The sequence below is a fragment of the Myxine glutinosa genome, chromosome 3 (assembly GCF_964187855.1).
Source record: "Myxine glutinosa chromosome 3, kmMyxGlut1.1, whole genome shotgun sequence".
In the NCBI taxonomy this organism is placed as follows: domain Eukaryota; kingdom Metazoa; phylum Chordata; class Myxini; order Myxiniformes; family Myxinidae; genus Myxine; species Myxine glutinosa.
In genome coordinates, this window is record NC_136263.1 from 93,474,014 (window position 1) to 93,500,425 (window position 26,412).

A 26,412-nucleotide genomic window follows, 5' to 3' on the forward strand; every position below is an offset into this window, starting at 1 on the left:
CCCTATGATCCGAATTCGATAAATACGAAATCGGCAGACCATCGAGTAGAAGGGCCGCATCAGGTTTCAGAGCAATCGTTTGGGAAATAAGGGACGAGTAGGGATTCACATTTTCAGGCGGTAACCTCCCTTGGAAGCCCCCATGATCCAAAATCGAAAAATCTATGCCTGAGCGATTGTGCAGGCTACTATCTTGTATTCATGTGTCACGTTTCAGAAGAATCAGCCAGGCGATAAGGGAGGAGTAGCAAAAATAGCAAAATGTTAACAGACGGACAGATATCACGACCCATTTTATAAGGTCATCTCTTCGAGAATCGAGAGATGAGATTACCTAAAAAAAAAGTATGGGGGCATGGTGCAGAGCGGTATTAATGTGCATGAATTATGCCTTGCTATGTCATCAATTTAGGGGGTTCATATAGATGTTGATATAGAGCATGGTGTTGGCTTAGTGGTTAGGGTGCCGGCTTGGGATCCTAGGATCCTGGGTTCGAATCCCGGTCGATCGCTGAATTAACGCCAGGGGGGTTGACTCAGCCTGTCATCCTTCCGAGGTCGGCAAATTGAGTACCAGCTTGCTGGGATGAATGATCCCGGTGTGTACCCCGGCTTAGAATAGGTACACCGTATCCCTGCGCATCGTAAGATGCGACCAAGGGTTGGCGTCAGGAAGGGCATCCGGCCATAAAAACATTGCCTCAAAACAGGGAACCATGATTGTCATGGGGCCCGCAAGGCTAACCCCCGCTCTAGCGGGGAAAATGGCCTTAAAACGATCATTCATTCATTCATTCATTCATTCATATAGATACTGTATATATGTATGTATGAATATAGTCGTATATACATTGTTTCCATCCATCGCTAAACCCAGGTCTGAATATCGCTGCCCCTGCTTGTGCCATTCCATTTTGGGTGGCCAAAGTGAGCTCGCCGACATTTTATTCTAACCATTTGCCAAAGTGGGTGAATGCATGGTGGGATGCAGACTGACCAGTCAGGTGATGAGCGGACACATACATTTTGAATTGCACCAAAAGGAAAGATGCAATTGTTTGGCATACGTTAATTCTCATTTTATTTTGCAGATTTTAAAAGCACTCAGTAGGCAGAAGAGAAGAAAGGTTGTAAAAGATTAATACGATGAGATGCAAGTTATCGCTGAGCAATGATACACATTTATTGTTTGAAATCATTCATAAGATGTATTTCTCTTGGGCATAGCAGTCCACTTCAGACCGTGGACTTGCATAGCAACCCCGGGGGGGGGGGGGGGGGGGGGGGAGAAGGGTGAAGGATGGGGGGTTGGGGGGGGGGGAGGGAGACTAGTTTATCCCTCAAGGCTTGATAAAGAAAGAACGACCCACATACTTCAAAAACATACACCGGATGGAAACTCGAGCTTTTCACTTCGCTCAAACAATCACATGTGAGTTGCAGGAGAACCAGGGTCAGAGCAGCACGGTTTTCAGCCAGAGCTGAGTGCAGCATAGAAAGAAGGTGTTTGTGATGTTAAAGTGTGTCGGCTTTCATTAATTTATCACAAAATAAAATCACTATTTTACACGTATTTCCAAACTAAAATCCACTATTTTATCAGAGGTCTAGAGCATCCGGTATACCTCGTAATTAGCGTGCCTACCCATCTTATTGTACAATTATTTACTTTGTATGCCTGTCCACATTACATGCATCAAAATTTAAAAAATAAAAATAACGAAACCTGTACAACTCCATATGTATTTCGCATTTTTGTACAAGCAGCAATAAAGCTTAATAGAGTATGAACAGTAATTTCCATCACTTCTAATTCAGGTTTGGGGGGAAAGAAAATTATTAGCAGCTTTTAAAAGTAATATTGAACAAAACATCATCCAGATCATTTAGAAAGAAGCCATACTTAAGGCAAACTGTCCACTTTTATAACTACAAAAAAAAACAATGCAAAATGTGACCATTTACATGTAAAATTAAAGTAAAACATCAGCTCTGAGGTATGACCAACGTTTTGAAGAAAGGAGGATGCCGCTCCAAATTCAACAAATTCATTGTAATGTAACCAAACAAATAACCAAAGTTTTATATTTATATATAATAAGCATGTTTTACTGAAAGAAAATAGTTGCTTTAAGCAACCAATCGCATTTGGGGAAATTTACTTGGTATAAGAAGGTAGGAGGTGAACACCATTATTTTTCGCTATACAATAAAATAACACAGGAATGAAAGCACAATAACCACTTTGGGTTCCCCACAAGGTCTCGGTTGGTTGATGATGCAGCCAATCGCTAAAGCAGTGCTCGCCGCATGTCGAGCCGACGCCACTTGCATCTTATTCAGGATCAAAATGTGAACGGCAGGTAGTACACGTCCTCTGCTCGTCTACACAAATATACAAAATAACAAAATTAAATGTGCACAACGGGGCTTTCTGTCTATTTTGTACAATACCATTTACAAATGTCCCCCTTTATGCACTGTTCCAAACCAAATTTTACTTCTTAAAATAAATAATTTTGCATCTTTTTGTACAATAAGCACAGAACTTTCACCCACAATCTTTGCCACAATTATTGGTAAAGCCCAACCACCCGAGATGTGATGTACACCGTTTTCAAAAATAATTAGTCTGTGGCAATACTCGACACACTACACTTGGAAGGCAGCATTGAGCGTTTCTCATGGTGAGGAGAAGCAAATGCAAAACTTACTGTGATCTGCTTGTCAAACCCATGAACCACAACATAGTCCTGAATGACCACAATCTGATTTGCATCCTTTTCCTGACATATCTTTCCACATTCGTCCCACCCCGACAGCTTTAAAGACCAGAATCCCATGACAAAACTGTCCCTCTGTAAAGAAGCCAAGCATGATTTAAGATGCATCCACAGCACTCAGCGATAATAACACCACGGTCCAAGTGCTGTTTCGATTTTATGAAAGACGGACCTGGCTTGTCAAAGTATGGCAGGCAGTGAAGCAAAATCCAAACAATGAGTGGAACTTAAAATTAAGTAGCTTGGGTACCAAGGTTCCAAAACCACCATGACAGTTTCACAAAATCGAAGTTGCACTAACAGTGGCCTTGAAACATGGCCCTTCCTAGTTTTTAATTATTTTATTTTTTACAAAATAGAATGTAATTACCTCCCAGCTGCAGTAAGTAATAAACCCACTCTGAGTAGCTGATGTAGAGCAAGGTACAACATGATCTGCATCATAAGCAGTATTGGCACTATTTTGAGTGTGACCTGGAATAAAATAAATCTTGCTTTTTCATTTTGATTAAAAAAAAACCAAGTGGGACTGCACAGCAATGATCATTTTTCCATGTGCCTTTGAGGTCCCATCGTGGTTTGTAGCACCGAGGGCTGGCAGTACGGGAAGTACAGGAAGTGCGGGATGTCACCGGACCTTTTTGTCCGCAGAGTAGATTGACAGGTAATAATCACTGCTCCCGGCTGCCAGGTGAGGCTATGGCACAGAATAGTGAGTAGGATTGATATTGTAATGCACAAAATAGCATATGGAAAGCACAAACAACAGGTTGGTACTAAACACAGACAAAAAAAATCAACACGCACCCAGTACGGATGAAAGGCCAGGGAGTTGACTGCACCAATTCTTTGACCCATGAAACCATCGTAATACTTGATGTTGTTAAGAAACTCTCCAGTGAGTGCGTAAACAGAGATGAAGTGGTTCAAAGAGCCACTGTAGACACACAGTCAAATCAATAAATTATAAACAAACACATGGTGAGAGAAATGTATTTACTTGCATTAGCTCAATCTTTATATTCATTGTTATATGAAATTCAAAAACATTAGTATGCAACGCTCAACTTTGAAGGTTCAATCACTTTATGCTGCATTCATTTTTACTTATTAGATGTTTGACTTCAATAAATATAATGCATGAAGTGAAATCCTTTTTTTTACCGCCGTTACCGCTATTAAACCGCTATAAGTGAAAACCGTTATTAGATTAATAGTACAATTTTTCTTTTAGAAAATTACAATATAAATCAACGGTTTTGCATTAACAACATGATTCCAACTCCTTAAAAGAAAATCAAAATTTTATTTTGGAGAATTACGTGGAAAGTGGATTTTAAAAAAACATCTTGGAATTGGGTGTATATATATACATACAGTGCCTTCAGAAAGCCTTCACACCCTGAGGCACTTGGCTTTATTGAAATTTTGTTGTGTTACGGCCTGAATTTATAATGGATTACATTGAGATTTTTTTGTCACTGATCTACACTTAATACCCCTTAATGTCAAAGTGTATTTAGAAATTTTCATAAAATAATTAAAAATGAAAAGCTGAATGTATTGAGTAGAGATGTATTCAACCCCTTTGCAATGACACTCCAAATTGAGCTCTGGTGCATCCATTACCTTTGATCATCCTTGAGATGTCTCTACAACTTGATTGGAGTCCACCTGTGGCCAATTCAATTGATTGGACATGATTTAGAAAAAAACACACCTTTCTATGAGTATATAAAATAAAGTTCCACAGTTGGAAGTGGATGTCAGAGCAGAAACTCTACCATGAAGTCAAAGGAACTGTCGGTAGAACTCCGAGATATAATTGTGAAGAGCCATATAGATCTGGGAAAGGGTATAAAACAATTTCTAGAGTGCTAAAGTCTCCAAGAGCAAAGTGAGATCAACCATAAGGAAATGGAAAGAATATGAAACTACACAGATTCTTCCTCGAGCTGTCTGTCTGACAAAACTGAGCAACCGGGCAAGAAGGACCTTGGTTAGGTAGGTGACCAAGAACACAATGACCACTATGACAGAACTACAGAGTTCCTTGGCTGAGATGGGAGAACTTGCCGGAAGGACAACAGTCTCTGCAACCCTTCAGAAATCTATGCTTTATGGGAGAGAGAGGCTAGACTGAAGCCACTCCTAAGAAAAGGCACATGCCAGCATGCCTGGAGTTTGCAAAAAAGGCACCTGAAAGACTCAGAGCATGAGGCAAAAGATTCTGTGGTCTGATGAGATGAAAATTGGACTGTTTGGCCTGAATACAAAGCACTACGTCTGGCGAAAACCGAGCAAAGCTCATCACCCATGTAACACCATCCCTACCGTGCAGCATGGTGGTGACAGCATCATGTTATGGGGATGTTTTTCAGTGGCAGGATCTGCTAGACTTGTAACAATGAAGGAAACAATGAATGGAGCCAAATACAATTTGGCTCCATTCTTTTGGTCTTTCTTTTTGGTCTCCATTATTTGGTCTCCACAATTCTTTACTTCACTGTTCATATTACAGAACCTTTGTTTTTGATTCATAACTTAATATATCCCTTTAAATCAGTAAATAAATAAAAATGGCATTGACAAAATTATTGACTGTGTATATATATCAAATCAAATTGTATATATCAAAGTAAAATAAAAAGTGTGCAGAAATGAACTAATATCATTTAGAATGAAAAACTGAATTTTCATGAATGGAAGAGTGAGGTACATAGCAATACACACAGTGGTGCAGTGGGACAAGACATTGATGCAACAAGCAAGGGAATAGATGAACAGAAGGAGGGAGGATAGAGAAGAAAACATGACAAACTGCAAGTAAATGTGGTGGGATATGGAGGGTTTAAATACAAACACAACAACATGCATTTTAAGGCCATTTTCCCTGCTAGAGTGGGGGTTAGCCTTGCGGTCCCCATGACAATCTTCTCCATTTTGCCCTATTTTCTGCATCTCTCCTTGTTAACCCCCTTGCCCGCATTTCTTCTTCCACCATCTTTAGCCAAGTCTTTCTCGGTCTTCCCCATCCTATACTTCCTTCTACATTCATTTCCATCACTCTTCTCAACCAGTCACTTTCATCCTTCTCAACACATGACCAAACCATCTCAACCTGTTCCTCTTCACAGCATCAATCACAGGCTCTATTCCCATCATTTTTCGCAACTCATCATTTGTCTTCCTCTCTCTCAACGATACTCCGCACATCCATCGAACCATTCGCATTTCCACCCTTTCCAACTTTTGTTGCTGCTCTACGTTCATTACCCATGTCTCGCTCCCATAAATCATAACACTTCTCACACATGCAGCATACACCTTTCCCTTCAGCTTCAACGACACTCCCCTCTTCATCAGCACGCCACTCAGTTCCCGAAACTTCTTCCATGCACATCTCACTCCAGCAACTGTTGCCGAGTCTGATCCACCTTCTCCATTCAGCATGTCTCCGAGGTAGCAAAATGTTTTCACACCTTCCAGCTTCACGCCGTCTCCAAGATCCAACTCAACATTTCCTCCATCTGCAGCTCCCTCTGTGCACACCTTACATTTGAATGCAGCTGCCACACTGGTTAATGACCCTCTCAGACCACTACATTTTTGATGAACCCACTCAGCGCACATTGTACGTTGAATGGAGTTCACTCCGACACCCTTCCTGCACACAGCACAGGGCCACTTCCCAGTTCTTTCCACCTCACCACATGCTTTACCACTTGCCATCACCTTCGTCTTTTCGATATTCATCTTCAGACCTTTTGTCTCCATACATTCCTTCCACTTGTTCATCTTTTCCTTCAGTCCATCCATACTTTCCGCAATCAACACCAGATCATCTGCATACAACAACTCCCACGGTAAACCCTCCTTTGCGTTCTGAGCCAGCACCTCCATCACAGCTACAAATAGTAGTGGACTTAGTACCGACCGCTGATGCACTCCCACCTTCACCTCAAACTCACCACTGTTCCCGTCCTTCGTCCTTACAGCTGTGCGTGCTCTTTTGTACATTGCCATCACCACTCTGATCAACCATTCCTCCACTCCTACCTTCCTCATTGCCCATGTCAATACTTTGCGTGGAAGCCTATCGAATGCTTTCTCCAGATCAACAAACCCAAGAAACAACTTCTTCCTCTTCTCCATGTACTTCTCCTGCAACTGCCTCACAATAAAAAGCACGTCTGTCGTTCCTCTTCCTGGCATAAATCCAAACTGCATTTCGTCGATCTTCACTTTGTTCCTTATCCTCCTCTCCAACACCCTTTCCAATACCTTCATTCCATGCTCCAATAACTTTATCGCTCGGTACGAGCCACACTCTAGAGGGTCACCTTTCCCCTTGTATAGAGGGACGAGGGTACTCAGTTCCCAATCCACTGGAATGCGGCCTTCTTTCATCGCCAGATTACAGATCTCTGTCATTCTCTTCTTCACACCCAAACTTCCTGTTGCCTTCAACATATCTCCCACAACTCCCGTCGGCCCTCCCGCTTTTCTACTCTTCATTGCTTTTATCGCTTCCTCAACTTCCTTCTCAGTCATCTTCTCTGCCGGTCCTAAAACTGGGTTACTCTCTATGTTGCCATCCAATTCATTCTCTGTATTCAACAGCATTTCCATATATCTTTTCCACCTTCCTTTAATTCCATCTGGGTCCACAACGATTTGTCCCACTTCATCCTTCAAGCAACTCATACCCATCACATCACACCTCTCTTTCGCTATCTGCTTTGCAATCCTGAATACTGCTCTCTGGCCCTCTTCCGAATCCAAGCGTTCTCCGAACATTTTCCTACATGCCTCCTGCGCCTTTGCTACCTCTTTCTTTGCAGCCTTCTTGGCTGCCTTATAACTTTCATGCTCTGCTGTTTCTGCTCCTGTACCCTTCGCCTTCTGCCACTCCTTGAACTTCTTCCTCTTCTCGTCAATCCTCTTTCCAACTTCATCATCCCACCACCATGTTTCCGAGGTCCTTTTGTCCATCCACATACCTCACCAACGGCTCCCAACAGACTAGCTTTCATCGACATCCAACCACTTTCAAGCTCAACCACATCATCCTCTACCCTACTCAGCCTCTCTTTTAATGCCTCCCTTACTGTCACCTCTTTCAACCTCCACACCTTCATTCTCGGTTGGTACTTCACCCGCCGAGCTCTCCTCGCACCTTTCACCTTTATGTCACAGACAACCAAGTGGTGCTGTGAAACAGCCTCCTCCCCCGGGCTCACCTTTGTGTCCCGGAGGTGCCCCCTATCTCGTCTACGCACCATCAGGTAGTCGAACCACCTGACGTGTATGTAACAAGCTTATTATCCTCTTTCTGGAACTGAGTATTACAAATCAACAAATCAGCTCCATCAGCAAACTCCAAAATCCTTTCACCTTCTCCATTTCTCACACCATATCCGTAACCCCCATGAACTCCCTCAAAACCGTCCATACTCCTTCCCACATGTCCATTTAGGTCTCCTCCTAACACATGTTTAAATGGGTATTGAAAATAATTAAGGTCATGGTGGAGGATAATCTCAGTCCATGGTATATTGCTGACTTGATCCCTGGAGGGAAGAGAGTGATTGAACAATTGCAGTCTGAGAAAGGTGGTTAACAAGGATTGGAATGGAAATAAATAGCGGATGGTAGGATATCCCAGAGGTATAAACACTCGCCTCTGCGCTGTACAACCTGGGTTCGAATCCCAGTCCAGCTATAAACTGTCATCCTGGTGTTTCACAATGAAGCATTAATGTGCGTGCCTTCCCATGGATGTACATTGACTGGGTATCCCATCTGGCACAGCCCAGTATTAGTTGATAGACATTATAGATCCCATGGTGTGCTTTGCGAAGAGTAGGCAACCTATCCAGGGGTCTCTGGCCAAATTCCAAATTCCTGCTCTAACCTACAGGGGCACTGCATCAGTGGCACAGCCATGCAACAAATTATGTGGCACAGCCCCCACCCCTCCAGCAAATTATGCTACCCGCAGCCATATGCTGCATTCGAAAGACAAAGAAGAGGAACAAATGAGTAGCGGTAAGCAGTCAGCCTAGATATTGGGAGTTTCACAATGAGTGGGTGAGAATATGAGCATGATGGAGGGACAAGGGAGGGATGGAGGCCTGAAAGGACAAAGTGAACAAGATCTGTAGAAGCAGTCGAAAACAGAGAAGCCACCAACCTGTCTGTAATGAGAGAGTGACACACTCTATTTCTACTTCCTTATGAGAAATGACAATTATGTTGAGAGATTTGTATTGCACAACATCCAGTAGAGACAGGTGTAAAGCTTGGTCTCGGACCCATAAGGGAGAGCAGTACTGCAACAAACTGTGATCAAAGGTCTTGTGTGCCATGAAAAGTTCCACTTTACCAAGGAAGGACTTGGCACGACACAGGATGCTCAGACTATGGCTGGCTTTTGAAGCTAGCTCTGATATGATCATGAGGTACGCCAAGGAGAGGTCATGGCTCATGATGATAGCCAGTAGCCCAAGAAGCCAAACCTCTTCCAGTGGTTTATCAAGGAAATAGGTGGGTTCATTACGTGAGATTTGCCTGGATTGAAAGACATGTTCCAAGTGTTAGTCCAGTGTCTGGTCCTCTCTAGGTCAGCAGAGAGTGAAGCCATTATTGCAGGCATGTCAGTGAGATATGGAATTGTATAGTATAATGTGGAGATATCTCAAAAAGGAAAAAGGGATTTTCCAAATGAATGTACAACAGGACTGGGCCCAACAAGCTGCATAATGCCTGGAATCTATCAAGAGACGTGGCCCTGACCTTAAGATTCAGAGGTTGCAACCAATGTTGAGAGAGAAGCAGCAGCATATCCAAGTTGTGTGGCCAGGATGGAATCTAAAAGGTTGATCAGGGTTCAGGCTGTTTGAGAAGTGGAAAAACGTGTTCACTGCAATGATGGATTATTCCATGACTTGCTTGCTGGTCTGTCGTGTTGATTTATAAAATCTATTCATTTGTGAGATTATTTATGAAGTCAATAAAAATGGAAACTTCCGGAAGGCTGCTAATATAGATTTTAATTAGCGCCAAGTATAATTTTCCAAGTGTCATCCATCATGAGTGTAGCCATGGTGAGCCAAAATGGATTTGATATCAAGTATCATCTTCTGTCATTAGTGGAACGTATCAGATTATTGGATCAATGCCAAGCAAGTCAAGAAAGAACATATACCTCTACCAATGCCATGAAACTGCTAGAATTTCCCAAGCAGACTGTTATGCTCAAGACCACATGCTATAATACAAGTACAATGTGCTTTTATGTGTCCCAAAGCCTGATGGTGGGTACCAGGGAAGTAAGTTGCAGAAAACATGCCATGCTTTGCTTTGCCAATGCTCCTGGAGACAAATTAAGAGAGAGCAATTTAAATTTAGCAAATGTGCTGAAAAGGTAATATAAAATAAGAACCTATTGCTGTACAATATTTATGATGCATTGAAAGTAGATTTTCCTCATTTGAAGCTGAGCTGCAGATTGACCAAAAGCTTTGTGAAATTAATAAAATTAATAATGTGCCAGTTATTCACAATAGGTGTGGAATGTGTTGATAGTCATTTTAAATGTGCTTGAGAACAGCAGTCTATATAGCAGTTATAACCAGAAGGGTACTTGGGAGAGCGCATACGTCCGCCATGCAATGCCTGATCCAGTAGAACATATCGGGCACAATAAATATTTGAAATATCAAGCTATACAGTATATTGTTTTGGCCCCATGTCCCAATGGTGAAGAGTCACTTAAAAAAATTAAACTCGAGCAATTCCACTGGGCCACCAATATGCCTCCATGTAGTTCCTGCCCATGACAACGGGTAGATGCCCTCGTTGACTGTCCTAAAAATAAACAAGTTTGATTTAATTCCCTTTGGAGGTTTTCAAGTATCAGATTTTACCAGACATGACATGTTTCACATTGATAAGTGAAGCGGTTTCAGAGAATGTTTTTTAAATATCGGCTTTCAAGTTAATATGGCTGCCACACCACGTGACATATGACATCAAAAATGTACACTCTGCATCTGTATGAGTAGGGGATCATGTTTGTAAAGTTTTGTGTTGATTGGATAAGGTTAGTTTTTCTATCCAATATGGCTGCCAAACCACCCCACCTACGACGTCATAATTTTCAAACCATATGCAGCAATGGTGTTAGATGACTTTTCTAAAGTTTCGCATCAATAGGGAAAACGGTTTCTGAGATATAATTATTTAATATTACCCTTCAATCCAATATGGCTGCCACACCATGTGACCAATGACGTTTTCGTGATCAATTTTTAATTGCCATGCATAATCGACGACACACGTAAAGTTTTGAGTTGATCGCTTAGGTGGTTTGGGAGATTAAGCTTTGAAAGGTTTTAGGTGAACTCTAATATGACTGCCAAACCATGTGACCTATGATGTCGTAAATTTAATATTTCAATACAAATGGGCCATAGATCATATGCATGCAATTTCAGATTTTTAGGATAAGGCATTCAATTAAAACATTTATGGCTGGTATACCACTTCACCTATGATGTCATCGTTATCATTCTTTTGTTCCTTATTGGGAGAACTTGACAATGTGCTATGATTCAAATTTTTCCATTCAGCAGTTTCTGAGAAGTTATTTTAATTATTTGCGTTTAATCCAAGGTGGCTGCCATACCACGTGACCTGTGACATCACAATTATGATAAAAACATTCTACCCGGGTGTCACTCCTACCCTGAAAGTTTCGTCTCAATCAGATACAGTCACGTGAAAAAGTAAGTACACCCCTTGTAAAGTTTTGACTTTTTCAGCATATTTCAACATACAGCTATTTGATCTTCATTTCAGCAATATTTACAGATAAAGGTGATATAATATAACAAATATCATGAAACATTTACATTTTGTAGTCCATTGTATAATTTAAATAAACATAAATGCAAATTTCGCATGTGGAAAAAGTAAGTACACCCTTGGCTCTAATAGGTGGTATTACCCCCTTTGGCAGAAACAACCTGACATCAAAAACCTGACATCCTTCCTGACAACAGCCTGACATCCTTCCCCCTCTCTCCCCATCTTGTCTGCCGCTCCCCTTGTTTTTTGTGTTTTGTGTGTCGGTTTGTCTTTTTGTGTGATTAATGTTAGCTCTTTCACGAGCCTCGATCTTGTATACAAAAAAAAAAAAAAAAAAAAAAAAAAAACCTCAAGTAGGCGTTTCTTATAACTGTCTACCAGTCTCTGACATCGACTGGGAGAAATTTTTGCCCACTCCTCCATGCAGAATTCTTTCAGCTGTGCGATGTTTGAGGGGTTTCTTGCATGCACAGCTCGTTTCAAATCCCCCCACAACATCTCGATGGGATTTAGATCCGGGCTTTGAATGGGCAATTCCAGAACCCTCCATTTCTTTCTTTTCAGCCATTCCTTGGTGGATTTACTGGTATGTTTAGGGTCATTGTCAGATTGCAAGGTCCACCTTCGGTTGAACTTCAACTTACCGACAGATGGCCTCACATTATTCTCAAGCATCCTCTGGTACAATGAAGAATTTATAGTGGATTCTATGATGGTGAGCTGCCCAGGCCCTGATGGAGCAAAGTTGCCTCAAACCATAGTATTTCCACCACCATGCTTTACAGTTGGTATCAGGTTCTTGTGGTCAAATGCTGTCTTTGGTTTTCACCAAACATGTCTTCTGGTACTGTGGCCAAATAGCTCTACCTTTGACTCAGCTGTCCAGAGCACATTGTTCCAGAAGTGCTGGTCTTTGCCTAGGTGTTCATTGGCAAACTTTAGTTTTGCCCTGATGTTCTTTCTGGACAGCAAAGGTTTCCTTCTGGCACACCTCCCATGCAGATCAAATTTGTGCAGCCTCTTTCTAATGGTAGACTCGTGCACTTTGACATCAACAGTGGCAAGAGCTACCTGTAGGTCCCATGATGACATTCTGGGGTTCTTAGAGACTTATTTCAGCATCTTGCGGTCTGCTCTCGGGCTGAACTTGCTGGGGCGGCCTGGCCTGAACAAGTTGGCAGTTGTTTGGAATCTTCTCCACTTGTAGATGATCTTCCGGACAGTCGAATGATTGATTTCAAATTGTTTGGAGATCTTTTTAAATCTCTTCCCAGACTCGTAGGCATCTATAACCTTCTTTCTGAAGGCATCAGAGAGCTCTTTTGATATCGGCATGGTGACGCCGCACACTTCAACAACAAAGAGCAAACCAAACTAAATGTCTGAGGTTTAAATAAGACAGGTTCCTCCATGGTCCTCTCTGATGATGTTCCAATCATTTGCACCCGAGCTGGTGCACCTGATTCTAATTTTAGGTATTTGAAGTAGTGATAAATGTCGGGGTGTACTTACTTTTTCCACATGCGAAATTTGCATTGATGTTTATTTAAATTATACAATGGACTACAAAATGTAAATGTTTCATGATATTTGTTATATTATATCACCTTTATCTATCAATATTGTTGAAATGAAGATCAAATCGCTGTATGTTGAAATATGTTGAAAAAGTCAAAACTTTACATGGGGTGTACTTACTTTTTCACGTGACTGTATGTGGTTGCTGAGAAAACCGAGTTTGGCCTGTGCGGACGGAGGGACGGACAACCCAAAACCAAAATGCCTCCGGCAACCTTCGGAAGCGGAGGCATAAAAATTCCCGTATCTCGATTCACCAAAATTGAATCAATTCGTCCTTGTCACACATCCAAACTGTCCACCCAATTTCATCCGAATCTATCGACAACTTTTTGAGATATCGTGCACAAAAACAGATAGACAGCGGTGAAAACATAACCTCCGTCCACCTTTGGTGGGTGGAGGTAATGCAGACTCTCACCATGCAAAGATGTTAGCTTGAGGATGTATTTCAAGTGTTGTTAGACCCCGACCCATTTGGATGCAGTTAAAGGATTCACGTTGTCTTGCATCCCAAAGCCGGACATCTCCATTCACACTATACATTGGAGGCATTGTGGGGTAGAGGAAGAATCATTCGTGCTGTGTGGGTTATAAAGTAAAATGATTCATGCTCGGGGATATTCCATATTTCCAAGCCCAATGAGATCCCCTCCCCTCCCCTGACCCACACCCACTCACCTGGCACTAATAATCTGTCCATCTGGTTTGCGTTGCAGGTGAGCTTTGATGATCCATGAATCATGTTCTCTAAATGTCATTATATTGCTGTCACAGCAAAATAGCACACAATAGTAAAAAAGGTATGTGGAACAATGGACACTATATTCAGAACATACCACCACACCTTACAGACCAATTTCATGAAATCAGAGACACATATTCATGTTGAAAAAACTAGATCACAATAACTCATGTAGCCTTTTAAAAAATTACAATTTCTATTCATTACAAATACAGGCTACAATTTCAAGTCACAAAATTACGGTCAACATACCACTCACTAAGGGGCAGTCGCCTGTCAAACAAGCGAACGGACCCATCACCCAAACCCACGACGAGAAGAGAGTTGGAGAAGGAATCGCATGACAAGCTTGTTACACAACTGTCGGCACCTGTAGGGATGTCCTGATGTCAGGCCCGGAAAATGAACATGAAAAGGGCAGGGAGAATAAGCCAGGTGGAAGAGGAGGGGGAAAAGGAATGGATAAATAAAGGTATAAAGAAAGAGGAAATAAGAAAAAAGGGAAACAAAAGAAAGAAGAAAGGAAGTAGAAGAATAAAAGCAAACAAAGAAAAAGAAAAGGAGAGAAAGGAAGAATATTATTATTGAATCAAAAAAATTAAAATAAAGAACAATGAAATTCAAACTTTGATCTCAGAAACAGTCGTGGCCAAAAATATTGGCACCCTTGCACTTTTTTCAAATAACTCACAATTTTCTCCACAAATAAGCTGAAATTGACAAAGTATTTGGTCTCCACAATTCTTTATTTCACTGTTAATATTACAGAACCTTTGTTTTTGATGCAGAACTTAATATATCCTTTTAAATCAGAAAATAAAAAGTAATGGCATTGACAAAATTATTCGCACCCTAGACTTAATATTTGGTAGCATGGCCTTTGGACAATATAACTGCAGTCAAGCGCTTCCTGCAGCCATGAATGAGCTTCCTTCACCTCACTACTGGCAGTTTGGCCCACTCTTCTTGTGCAAACTCCTCCAGTTCTCCCAGATTTGAAGGGTGCCTTCTCCCAACTGCTGTTTTCAGATCTCCCCACAGGTGTTCAATGGGATTTAGATCTGGACTCATTGCTGGCCACTTCAGAACAGTCCAGCGTTTTGTCTTGAACCATTCCTGGGTGCTTTTTGAAGTGTGTTTGGGGTCATTGTCCTGCTGCAAGACCCATGACCTTCGACGGAGACCAAGCTTTCTGACACTGGGTTGAACAATGCGCTCCAAAATGCCTTGGTAATGTCCTGATTTAATGGTGCCATGCACACACTCAAGGCACCCATTGCTAGAGGCAGCACAGCAACCCCAAAACATCACTGAACTTCCTCCATGTTTGACTATAGGGAAGGTGTTCTTTTCTTTGAAGGCTTCATTTTGTTTTCTGTAAACATAGAGATGATGTGCTTTACTAAAAAGCTCTAATTTGGTCTCATCTGTCCACAGGACATTCTCCCAGGAGGATTTTGGCTTGTTCAGTTGTGTTTTGGCAAACTCCAGTCGGGATTTCTTATGTCTCTCTCTCAGCAGTGGGGTCCTCCTGGGTCTCCTACCACAGAACCCCCTTTCATTGAGTTGGCGATGGATGGTGCGAGTTGAAACTGTAGTACCTTGTGTCTGAAGGTCAGCTTGAATCTGTTTGGCAGTTGATCAAGGTGCTTTCTTCACCATGCGAACAATCCTTCGCTGCAATCTTCGATAAAGTTTTCCCTTGCAGCCACGTCCAGGGAAGTTGGCTGCAGTGCCATGGGCCTTAAACTTCCTGATAACATTGCGTAATGTGGACACAGGAACCTCAAAGTCTCTCGAGATGGACTTGGAGCCTTTAGATTGTCCATGCTTGGCTACAATCTTGTGTCTGACCTCCTCAGACAATTCTCTGGTTTTCTTTCTTTTCTCCATGCTCATTGTGGTACACACAGTGACACAAAACAGCAGAATGACTCCATTTCTCTATTCAAACTGGTTGAATGAGTGATTTGTATATTGCAGGTACCTGCAACTCACCATATGTGAGTTCAATTCCAAAGTAAAAGAGAATCACCTGCTTGAAATCTAATTATTTCGAACAACTTTTAAAAGGTGCCAATAATATTGTCCGGGCCATTTTAGGATTTCTGTGTGGAAAAAGCTAAGATTTCGTAATTTTTTCAGCATTTTTTGTTTTGTTCCACTGCAAACTAAAGAAATACATATGTGGATACCAAAATATTTTTTAATTTGAATTGTTTTCTGGAACAAATGGTGCATTATTTGAAAAATGTGCAGGGGTGCCAATATTTTTTAGCCACGACTGTAATACATCAATCTGTTATATAATGTGAAGTGTGGTGCCTGTCTGTGCATTTTTATGTTCGGCCTTCTCCCGTTCCCGGCGGCTGCTTCCCACCCTTTGTTTCAAAAGCTGTGCACACAGGCAAAGCTTAGCATTCAACCAGAAGAACATGATACCAAACGAGATATATTTTAAATGTATAAATACAACATGGAATCACGGTTTGTTTAACAGTGCATGAAGAGACTATCTGCACTGACAGGATGGCCTTGAGGTACACACACTCGCCTCTAAGCTGTCTAGCCTGGGTTTGAATTTCGGCCCAGCTATAGACTGTTATCCAGGTGTTTCACAGACTGGGTTAATTATCAATGTGAGTGCCCATCACTCCGTTGGACGTTAAACTGGGCGTCCCGTCTACCGACATTAGTTGGCGGACATTAAAGTTCCCCACGGTCCCTTCACGGAGAGAAGGCTACCTATTGCCGGCAACTACCCAACTATGCAGCAGTGTGCACGTGGCCATTTTTCTCAGAGATGTCTGAATGGATGTTCATCAAATTTTCAGAGGCTCATCAATGAGTGCCGGGAAGGGTTTTCGGCAAAAAAGAAACCTTTTTCAAAAAAATAAATAAATTCATAAACAAAACAAAAAAGGGCTGAAACCTTTGTAGCTAGTTGAAAAGTAATATGCCACGATTCCCAACCCCATTCCTTAGAGGGTTTAGGCAAGTGTTTTCGGCCCCCATAAAAATAGACTGGGCGATACTGGGCAAAGCCAGGTAACCCTGCTAGTACCAGATAAAATCTACTTTGATGAGTTTAAAAAAAATTGGTTATTTGGAAACATACCAACCTCAAAATGACACGACTGGCAAATTAATCCGAAATTTGGAATCAAGCTTTATAATACGATCAATTGTATTGATTAGGCGCAAAAGTAATCCAGTGTGCCTTCAGACAAAAAGGGCCATCTACATATTAGAGAAGCAAAAGTACCCATTCCCAGTGACAGGGAAAGTTTAGCTTAATCTATCAATTTAAATCATTTCATTGACTTTTAAAAAGGTTAATTGTGTTGCACTCTTGGTTTCACTCGGAGCCAAAACTCAGCTAATTATACTGTCCACCACAAAATGCTGGTGCAACATCGGGAGGAGGAGGTTTGATTTTTCTAAAAAGAAGGCAAAACATAGCTATTTAAAATTGTGTTACTCCATGAAGATCTGTATTAAATCTACTTTAATCCAGATGATAATCCAGATGTGCAGCTTTTCAAACGCAGCGTGGGAAGTAGCCGCCGTAAATGGGAGACAGCCAAACAAACAGGTTCACATTATATATATATATATATATATATATATATATATATATATATATATATATATATATATATATATATATATATATATATATATATATATATATATATATATATATATATATATATATATATATGTGTTAGACCACCAGATTCTTGTACCAGATGCGCTAAACATCTACTGCGTATAAACGCCGTTGAAAGGCGGCACCGTGTGTTTCACCGTTTTCGCTTCCGGATTGATCGTTTATCAGCAATAAACCTCCGGAAATATACCTTTATTGGACACAGTTTCGTCTTATATTTCACCCATCAACAACAACAACAACAACATGCATTTTAAAAGGCCATTTTCCCTGCTAGAGCGGGGGTTAGCCTTGCGGTCCCCATGACAAGCTTCTCCATTTTGCCCTATTTTCTGCATCTCTCCTTGTTAACCCCCTTGCCCGCATTTCTTCTTCCACCATCTTTAGCCAAGTCTTTCTCGGTCTTCCCCGTCTTCTACTTCCTTCTACATTCATTTCCATCACTCTTCTCAACCAGTCACTTTCATCCTTCCTCAACACATGACCAAACCATCTCAACCTGTTCCTCTTCACAGCATCAATCACAGGCTCTATTCCCATCATCTTTCGCAATTCATCATTTGTCTTCCTCTCTCTCAACGATACTCCGCACATCCGTCGAACCATTCGCATTTCCACCCTTTCCAACCTTCGTTGCTGCTCTACGTTCATTACCCATGTCTCGCTCCCATAAATCATAACACTTCTCACACATGCAGCATACACCTTTCCCTTCAGCTTCAACGACACTCCCCTCATCATCAGCACGCCACTCAATTCCCGAAACTTCTTCCATGCACATCTCACTCGAGCAACCGTTGCCGAGTCCGATCCACCTTCTCCATTCAGCATGTCTCCGAGGTAGCAAAATGTTTTCACACCTTCCAGCTTCACGCCGTCTCCAAGATCCAACTCAACATTTCCTCCATCTGCAGCTCCCTCTGTGCACACCTTACATTTGAATGTAGCTGCCACACTGGTTAATGACCCTCTCAGACCACTACATTTTTGATGAACCCACTCAGCGCACATTGTACACTGAATGGAGTTCACTCCGACACCCTTCCTACACACAGCACAGGGCCACTTCCCAGTTCTTTCCACCTCACCACATGCTTTACCACTTGCCATCACCTTCGTCTTTCCGATATTCACCTTCAGACCTTTTGTCTCCATACATTCCTTCCACGTGTTCATCTTTTCCTTCAGTCCATCCATACTTTCCGCAATCAACACCAGATCATCTGCATACAACAACTCCCATGGTAAACCCTCCTTTACGTTCTGAGCCAGCACCTCCATCACAGCTACAAATAGTAGTGGACTTAGTACCGACCCCTGATGCACTCCCACCTTCACCTCAAACTCACCACTGTTCCCGTCCTTTGTCCTTACAGCTGTGCGCGCTCTTTTGTACATTGCCATCACTACTCTGATCAACCATTCCTCCACTCCTAACTTCCTCAATGCCCATGTCAATACTTTGCGTGGAACCCGATCGAATGCTTTCTCCAGATCAACAAACCCAAGAAACAACTTCTTCCTCTTCTCCATGTACTTCTCCTGCAACTGCCTCACAATGAAAAGTGCGTCTGTCGTTCCTCTTCCTGGCATAAATCCAAACTGCATTTCGTCGATCTTCACTTTCTTCCATATCCTCCTCTCCAACACCCTTTCCAATACCTTCATTCCATGCTCCAATAACTTTATCGCTCGGTACGAGCCACACTCCAGAGGGTCACCTTTCCCCTTGTATAGAGGGACGAGGGTACTCAGTTCCCAATCCACTGGAATGCGGCCTTCTTTCACCACCAGATTACAGATCTCTGTCATTCTCTTCACACCCCAACTTCCTGCTGCCTTCAACATATCTCCCACAACTCCCGTCGGCCCTCCCGCTTTTCTACCCTTCATTGCTTTTATCGCTTCCTCAACTTCCTTCTCAGTTATCTTCTCTGCCGGTCCTAAAACTGGGTTACTCTCTATGTTGCCATCCCATTCATTCTCTGTATTCAACAGCATTTCCATATATCTTTTCCATCTTCCTTTAATTCCATCTGGGTCGACAACGATTTGTCCCACTTCATCCTTCAAGCAGCTCACCCCCATCACATCACACCTCTCTTTCGCTATCTGCTTTGCAATCCTGAATACTGCTTTCTGACCCTCTTCCGAATCCAAGCGTTCTCCGAACATTTTCCTACATGCCTCCTGCGCCTTTGCTACCTCTTTCTTTGCAGCCTTCCTGGCTGCCTTATAACTTTCATGCTCTGCTGTTTCTGCTCCCGTACCCTTCGCCTTCTGCCACTCCTTGAACTTCTTCCTCTTCTCGTCAATCCTCTTTCCAACTTCATCATCCCACCACCATGTTTCCGAGTGCCTCGGTGGTCCTTTTGTCCATCCACATACCTCACCAACGGCTCCCAAAAGACTAGCTTTCATTGACATCCAACCACTTTCAAGCTCAACCACATCATCCTCGACCCTACTCAGCCTCTCTTTTAATGCCTCCCTTACTGTCACCTCTTTCAACCTCCACACCTTCATTCTCGGTTGGTACTTCACCCGCCGAGCTCTCCTCGCACCTTTCACCCTGACGTCGCAGACAACCAAGTGGTGCTGTGAAACAGCCTCCTCCCCCGGGATCACCTTTGTGTCTCGGAGGTGCCCCCTATCTCGCCTACGCACCATCAGGTAGTCAACGGTTGTCGTCGACCCACCTGACGTGTATGTAACAAGCTTATTATCCTCTTTCTGGAAGTAGTATATTTCGAAGAAGTATATTTCACCCATCGACGGAAAAATATACGATCTTTCGTTCTATGACAGTGGCATTACCTGTTATGACCGTTGAAGCCTGAATTTTGCTTCTGACTCGACGGTCATTTTCCGCGATTCCGCGGCAACAGTCGCCTGGTGGCGCGCTAGTCGCTACATGTGTTTGTTTAGATAATGATTAATGATACTGATAATGAATAATACTGATACGTGACTGATAATGATTGAGAGAGTCATCATAGTTTGTGCAATTGATAAGACCTGTACATGCTGCTCAGTGCTGTGCATCCAGTGTGCATGATATTTAATTCATATACTGGACAAAGAATATCGTTTACTGAACAATGCTGTACTTGTATGTACTTTGTGAATTAGGCTCACAAGATAATGACTTGACCTTTGAATCACACTTCTGGCTGCCAACTTAATATCCCGCGGGGTTTCAAGTGCAAGTAGTATGATGCCACATGCATTTCTTGTCCTTCATGGATAAGTCAAGCCTAGTGTACATACGTCTTGTAAATGGGGCATCACCAAACATGTGTGTTAAAATTCTATACATGTAGGCCTACTCGTCATTTTGCCTTGATATTTTGGCATGACAGCTTGGGCTAGCGTACAGATGGCGGGCGATGATTTACAGTATTTGTGTACAGTTGCAATGCAGGTTATGCTTGAAGATTCAATGCAGATTATGCTGTACATAATAAATACAGCAGTAGTAGAAGAAACATGTGCGTGTTTGTTTCCCATAAATTCCAATTAAAATCAGTGCTGGTCACAACTTATTTGCTAGGGAAAAAAGTGAAAAATACAGAATATTGGCAAGGTGATAAAAAAATAATTGGCACTCGGCCAATAACTCTTATGGTACTTTTATTTACTTTACTTGCCCAACATCATGCTTGAAAAAAACCTTTAAACCCTAGAAATTGATTCCGATTGTAAATTACTGGTTGGTATTGTTACGGTTTTTAGAACCTTCACATGTAAATTTAGTAGTAAATTCCCTTATAAATGACCCCTGTGTACATTTCCCCTTAATTGGCTGTTAATTAAGGATTGCACCTTAGTTAGTCCATGTACAACACGTAGGACACTTTAGGACCTCTCTATAGTTATATCATTATTCTGTGTTCCAGGTAAGGCTGTGTTTCCAATAGTTGACTCTACGTTGCATCAATCAAATAAGATAGTTCCCCTTTCAGATCCCCAATCGCCTCTGCCAGGTGCCAGTGACAGTTGGGCTGTTTCGTTGGCATTACACCGCCAAAACTCCATTGCCCACGAGGCCAGGATCGGAGAAGAAGAGGGAGGAGCCGCCAGAGCAAGGGCGTGGCACCACCTCATCATCAAAGGTGGAGCCAGAGAGCCCTTAACGACCAACCAGGGCTCGGTGGGCATGGCTTGGTAGGGCGTGGCAAGAAACATCTAGAGTTCGATAGGGTTCCAAAGGCGTGGCAAGAAACATCTAGAGAGTTCGAGAGGGTTCCAATGGCGTGGCAAGAAACATCTAGAGAGTTCGAGAGGGTTCCAAGGGCGTGGCAAGAAACGTCTGGTAGGTTCGAGAGGGTTCCAAGGCGTGGATATAAAACCCTTGGCGCGAGGCCCCCACAAGAGAGACGCGGCAGGAGGTGCAAGAGAGTCGAAGGGAGCAAGAGAGACGCGGGAGGAGGTTCATGAGTGAGGGGGCACGAACAGAGTTGGACAGAGAAGGTACGAGTTGGAGAGTCGGTGAGAAGGCAGGAGAGACGAGCTGCGCGGAGCTGCTGCAGGAAGCCCCTGCCGTGTAAGCTGTATACGTGGGGCCGCCGGCTGCTCGCTCCGAACTGTGAACCTGGAGCGGACCTCTCTGCTGCGCATTTGCCCGGACCTTCCTGCCCTGTCGTCCCACCTGAACCTTCTCCTTCCAGCCATTCATTCCTGCCTGCAATTCCCTATTCGTGTGAGTCTGTCTGTATTGTCCTGTGGGTATAAGTAAGCTTGTTTAAGGATTTGCGCTGTGTCTTCTTCTTCTTCTTCTTCTGTATATTGCTTTCGTTTCTCCTTTGGTTTTGTAAATAGTTAATAAATACCTGTTCCTCCTTATTCTTTGGTTTTCATTCTCGTCCGATCGTCTTCGTGTTTTCCCTATTGAATATCTGTGGCACGATTTTGGCAGAACCGCTTACAATCAGGTTTAGTCAATTGCTAACGGCTCGGATTCCGGATTGCTAAACCACTCGGCAAACTCCATCTTGTCTGGGATTCGAGCGGTACTTGTCTCCCTGTTTTGCGGAGGGATTGATAAAGGTATTCGGGCTAATACCTGGACCAATAACCCTGATCAATCCCACCCCGCAAAAGAGCGTTCCAAGTACCAGGACCGGTCGGACGGCCAGCTTAACAAGACAAGGGGATTAAACCCCCGTTGCTAACGGGAGTGCCGTCCCCCGGATCCGTAACAGTATTTTTTGCGAAATTTTCTAGATTTCCTGGCATGAAAAGTTGAAAAACTTGACATTTTGGGGAACACATGAATATTTAAATTTTTGTTTTCATGAATTTGTAATTGCCCAATTTGACCAACCCTGCTATTTTATGAAGGTACAGGGTTGGTACTTTAATGCTGCAGGTATAACTCGAAATCCATAATTTGAGCATCTGGTACAAGAATCTGGTGGTCTGACACACACATATACAGTATGTATATATATATATATATATATATATATATATATATATATATATATATATATACGTATATATATTATATATATATATATATATATATATATATATATATATATATATATATATATATATATATATATATATATATATAAAATATATATATATATATATATATATATATATATGTATATATATATATATATATATATACATACAGACTTGGCATTTAATATGGAATATATATTTTTTCTTGACTTGAGTTTACTTTCTGCAATCAGTATATCAATCTGGTGAGTTTCTTTTACCCTTCGGTGATGTCTTTGTTGAAAGAACCATGTCACTGATTGTCTTTCGCAGCAAGAAGTCAATAACAGGATTATATCACAGGTGGCGTGACAAAATGTAAGGACAGGTACATTTGACGATTGGCTTCACAATCGGGTATATAAGGGTTGTTGCGTTCTGTATTAGTGGAAAACAACTGCTGCACGTCTACAAAAGTTATTGCCGCTTCCTCTGGAGATGGTCCGTCAACTTGACAATGCTGTTTGTCATGGAGTGGTGGCTTTACGAAATTCTGGCATTAAACAGGTGGCTATTGCTCAGCAGTATGGCATTACTCAAGGTCAGGTGTCAAAGATCCTGAAACGAAATGCTCAGAGGGGTGTCCCTCCTCCAATACCGAGGCCAGGATGTCCACACAGAACCACAAGGAGAGATGATCGCCAGCTGCACCGGTTAGTCTGCAATGGTCGACTTGTCGTACCAAGTCAGCTAATCGGCTTTGGGCTGAGTGGCAGCAACTAACAAATGTGCCTGTATCCAGAAGGCTAGTCAACCAATGACTGGTTCAAGCAGGCTATCGTGCCAGGCGTCCCCTGAGAAAGCCATGCCTGACCAGACAATACAGCCAGCGCCGATTGCAGTGGGCCAGAGAGCATCGTCAATGGCAGCCAGGACACTGGAATCATGTGACCTTCAGTGACGAGTCTAGATTTCTGGTCTATCGTCCAGTTGGCCGCGTCCGAGTGCGCAGACAAGTGCATGAAGCCCACAACGAAGATTGTATAGTGCCAAGAGTCCAAGCTGGAGATGGTGGGGTGACCGTTTGGGCTGCTTTTCTTGCAGGGGGCAAAACTGACCTGGTTGTTCTGAATGGAAAGCTGAACCAGTTCAAGTACAGGGTCATTCTGGAAGAAACATTCCTTCCATTTACTCGTGCAGCCTTTCGAGGAAACTTTGTCTTCCAAGATGACAATGCAGGGCCTCATCGTGCTCGCATGATCCAACACTTTCTTGCTGACCGTGGTGTCGAGCATATGGATTGGCCTGCCATGTCCCCGGATATGAATCCGATAGGGAACTTGTGGGCAGAATTAACGCGTCAAATCGACAACTTGGACCAGCAGCCTACCTCTGTGCTTGAATTGCAGCAGACTCTTGTCACTGCATGGCAAGCGATTCCTGTCCAAACCTTGGCAAATCTCGTGAACAGCATGCCTCGACGTGTACGTGCTCTCCTGAATGCTCGTGGGGGCTAAACGAAGTACTGAACTGTAATTTTACTGTCCGTAATCCCAGTCATAATTTAGCTTTTATTTTTGTTGAAAATGTTTTTGGCTAATGTGCAAAATAAAGAGATACTTCTGGAAAACGCACAGACGTTTAACACAGTACTGTACGTGAATTGAGTTCGATATCAGTTGACATCACTTTCAAGGATCAATTTATTTGCTTCGAAATGTCAAATGTGGTTTTTGTTTCATTTAAAGGTCACATTAACAAAATCTAGAATAATTTCAACATAATTCCAATGAACTTTTGGATCTAAGTCATCTTGAAAAGTAAGTTTACCCCCACAAAAAAAATATTCCATATTAAATGCCAAGTCTGTATATATATATATATAAATATATATATATATATATATATATATATATACATATATACATACATATATACATATATACACACACACACACACACACACACACACACACACACGCACACACAAGATATACAAAAATGCAGAACTGAAAACCTTGTCTCTCCCATCTCTCCTTTAAATTCATGTTTATTTTGTTTTTTTACCTTCATGACTATCTCCTCTACCACCATCCCTACCACATAATATGTATATGGCTGCCCAACAGTGTTCAGTTAAATAGCATGATCAACCTCATCAAAAATTAAGAAAGCCCTATCACATTACCTGCACCTTCTTCTCCTGCTCACAGTCCCACACACGCACAACTCGTGCATCGCCTGAGACTAGCAGTAGACCTGTGTGCTGTTCCCAATTAAATACAAGGCCAGCACCTATAGGACAACAAAAAGTCAAAAAGGATGAGTGGTGTGCGACAGGAAAGTAGGGTCGAGTACATTCCCATCCCTCAATAAGCATACAGTCTTAACATTTTTACAAATAAGCTCAATGTCATAATACTGAGCTTTGATAATGTCATGAGAATGAGAATACTTATCAATTGGGAGTAGTGTTATGAGGAGTAATTATGTGTTGTTTTATCACAGTCAAACAAACTTGCAAGTCATTTGCTACACTCACGCACACATTAAATTAAGGAATAAAAGCAGACTATAGGACCCAAAGAATGACATGCATTCTGGGCAAACCCTAAAGTTGCCAGGCTGCAACAAAGTTCCTGCATGTCTTTGGTGTGCACTGGCAACATGCAGATGCACCTACAGAGCAGGGTGAACCTTTGCCAAGCGGGTTAAATTCAAAAATGAACATGCTCCTCTGAGCATGTTCTTGTTGGTAAAGAGGTATCACATTACCACATAGTCTGGGTATTACACTACCGGTCAAAAGTTTTTGAACACCTCAATTTTTCCAGTTTTTATTGAAATTTAAGTAATTCAAGTCCAGTGAATAACCTGAAATGGTACAAAGGTAAGCAGTAAACTGCTCGGGGTTAACAAAAAGTTTAGGTTAGCAAAAACGGGAAAATAATGTAAATTGCACAGTTATATTGTAAAAAAAGGCCTTCTTCAGGGAACAAGTAATGGGTTAACAACTTACAGCTGTTCTGTAGCAATGTAAGTAAATTAAGCCTTCAAAGTTGATGCAAACAATTCCTACAGGTGTCCCAACCTCTGCTGATTACTTGATTACAAACCCCCTGTCTGTATAAAAGCAGTATTGGAACAGACTGTTATTACACACTCTGAAGCATTATTTGGACAATATTGCACTGCAGGAAGTAGTATATTGCTATCATAATGGTGAGAAAAAGGCAATTAACAAAGGAAGACAGACAGACCATTATAACCCTTAAAAGTGTAGGTCTTTCCTTTGGAGAAATGGC

General features: G+C 42.1%; 1 protein-coding gene across 6 annotated transcripts in view; it reads right to left on the reverse strand.

Annotated features, from left to right (window-relative positions):
• Positions 1–1,064: 1,064 nt before the first annotated feature.
• The window catches only part of RPTOR (regulatory associated protein of MTOR complex 1), a 301,256-nt gene continuing 275,908 nt past the window's right edge, over positions 1,065–26,412 (reverse strand). For 4 of the 6 annotated variants that reach the window (XM_068110470.2, XM_068110468.2, XM_068110469.2 and 1 more), the window contains exons 30-35: positions 25,296–25,402; positions 14,233–14,363; positions 13,917–14,003; positions 13,657–13,773; positions 3,591–3,720; positions 1,065–3,480 (exon numbers count right to left, since the gene is read on the reverse strand). In XM_068110470.2, coding sequence (XP_067966571.1) covers positions 3,412–3,480; positions 3,591–3,720; positions 13,657–13,773; positions 13,917–14,003; positions 14,233–14,363; positions 25,296–25,402 — 641 coding nt within the window. In that variant the 3' untranslated portion in view covers positions 1,065–3,411. Of the gene's footprint in view, positions 3,481–3,590; positions 3,721–13,656; positions 13,774–13,916; positions 14,004–14,232; positions 14,364–25,295; positions 25,403–26,412 lie in introns of those variants that run through there. The other 2 variants (XR_010983689.2, XM_068110471.2) reach the window with 2 other exon arrangements.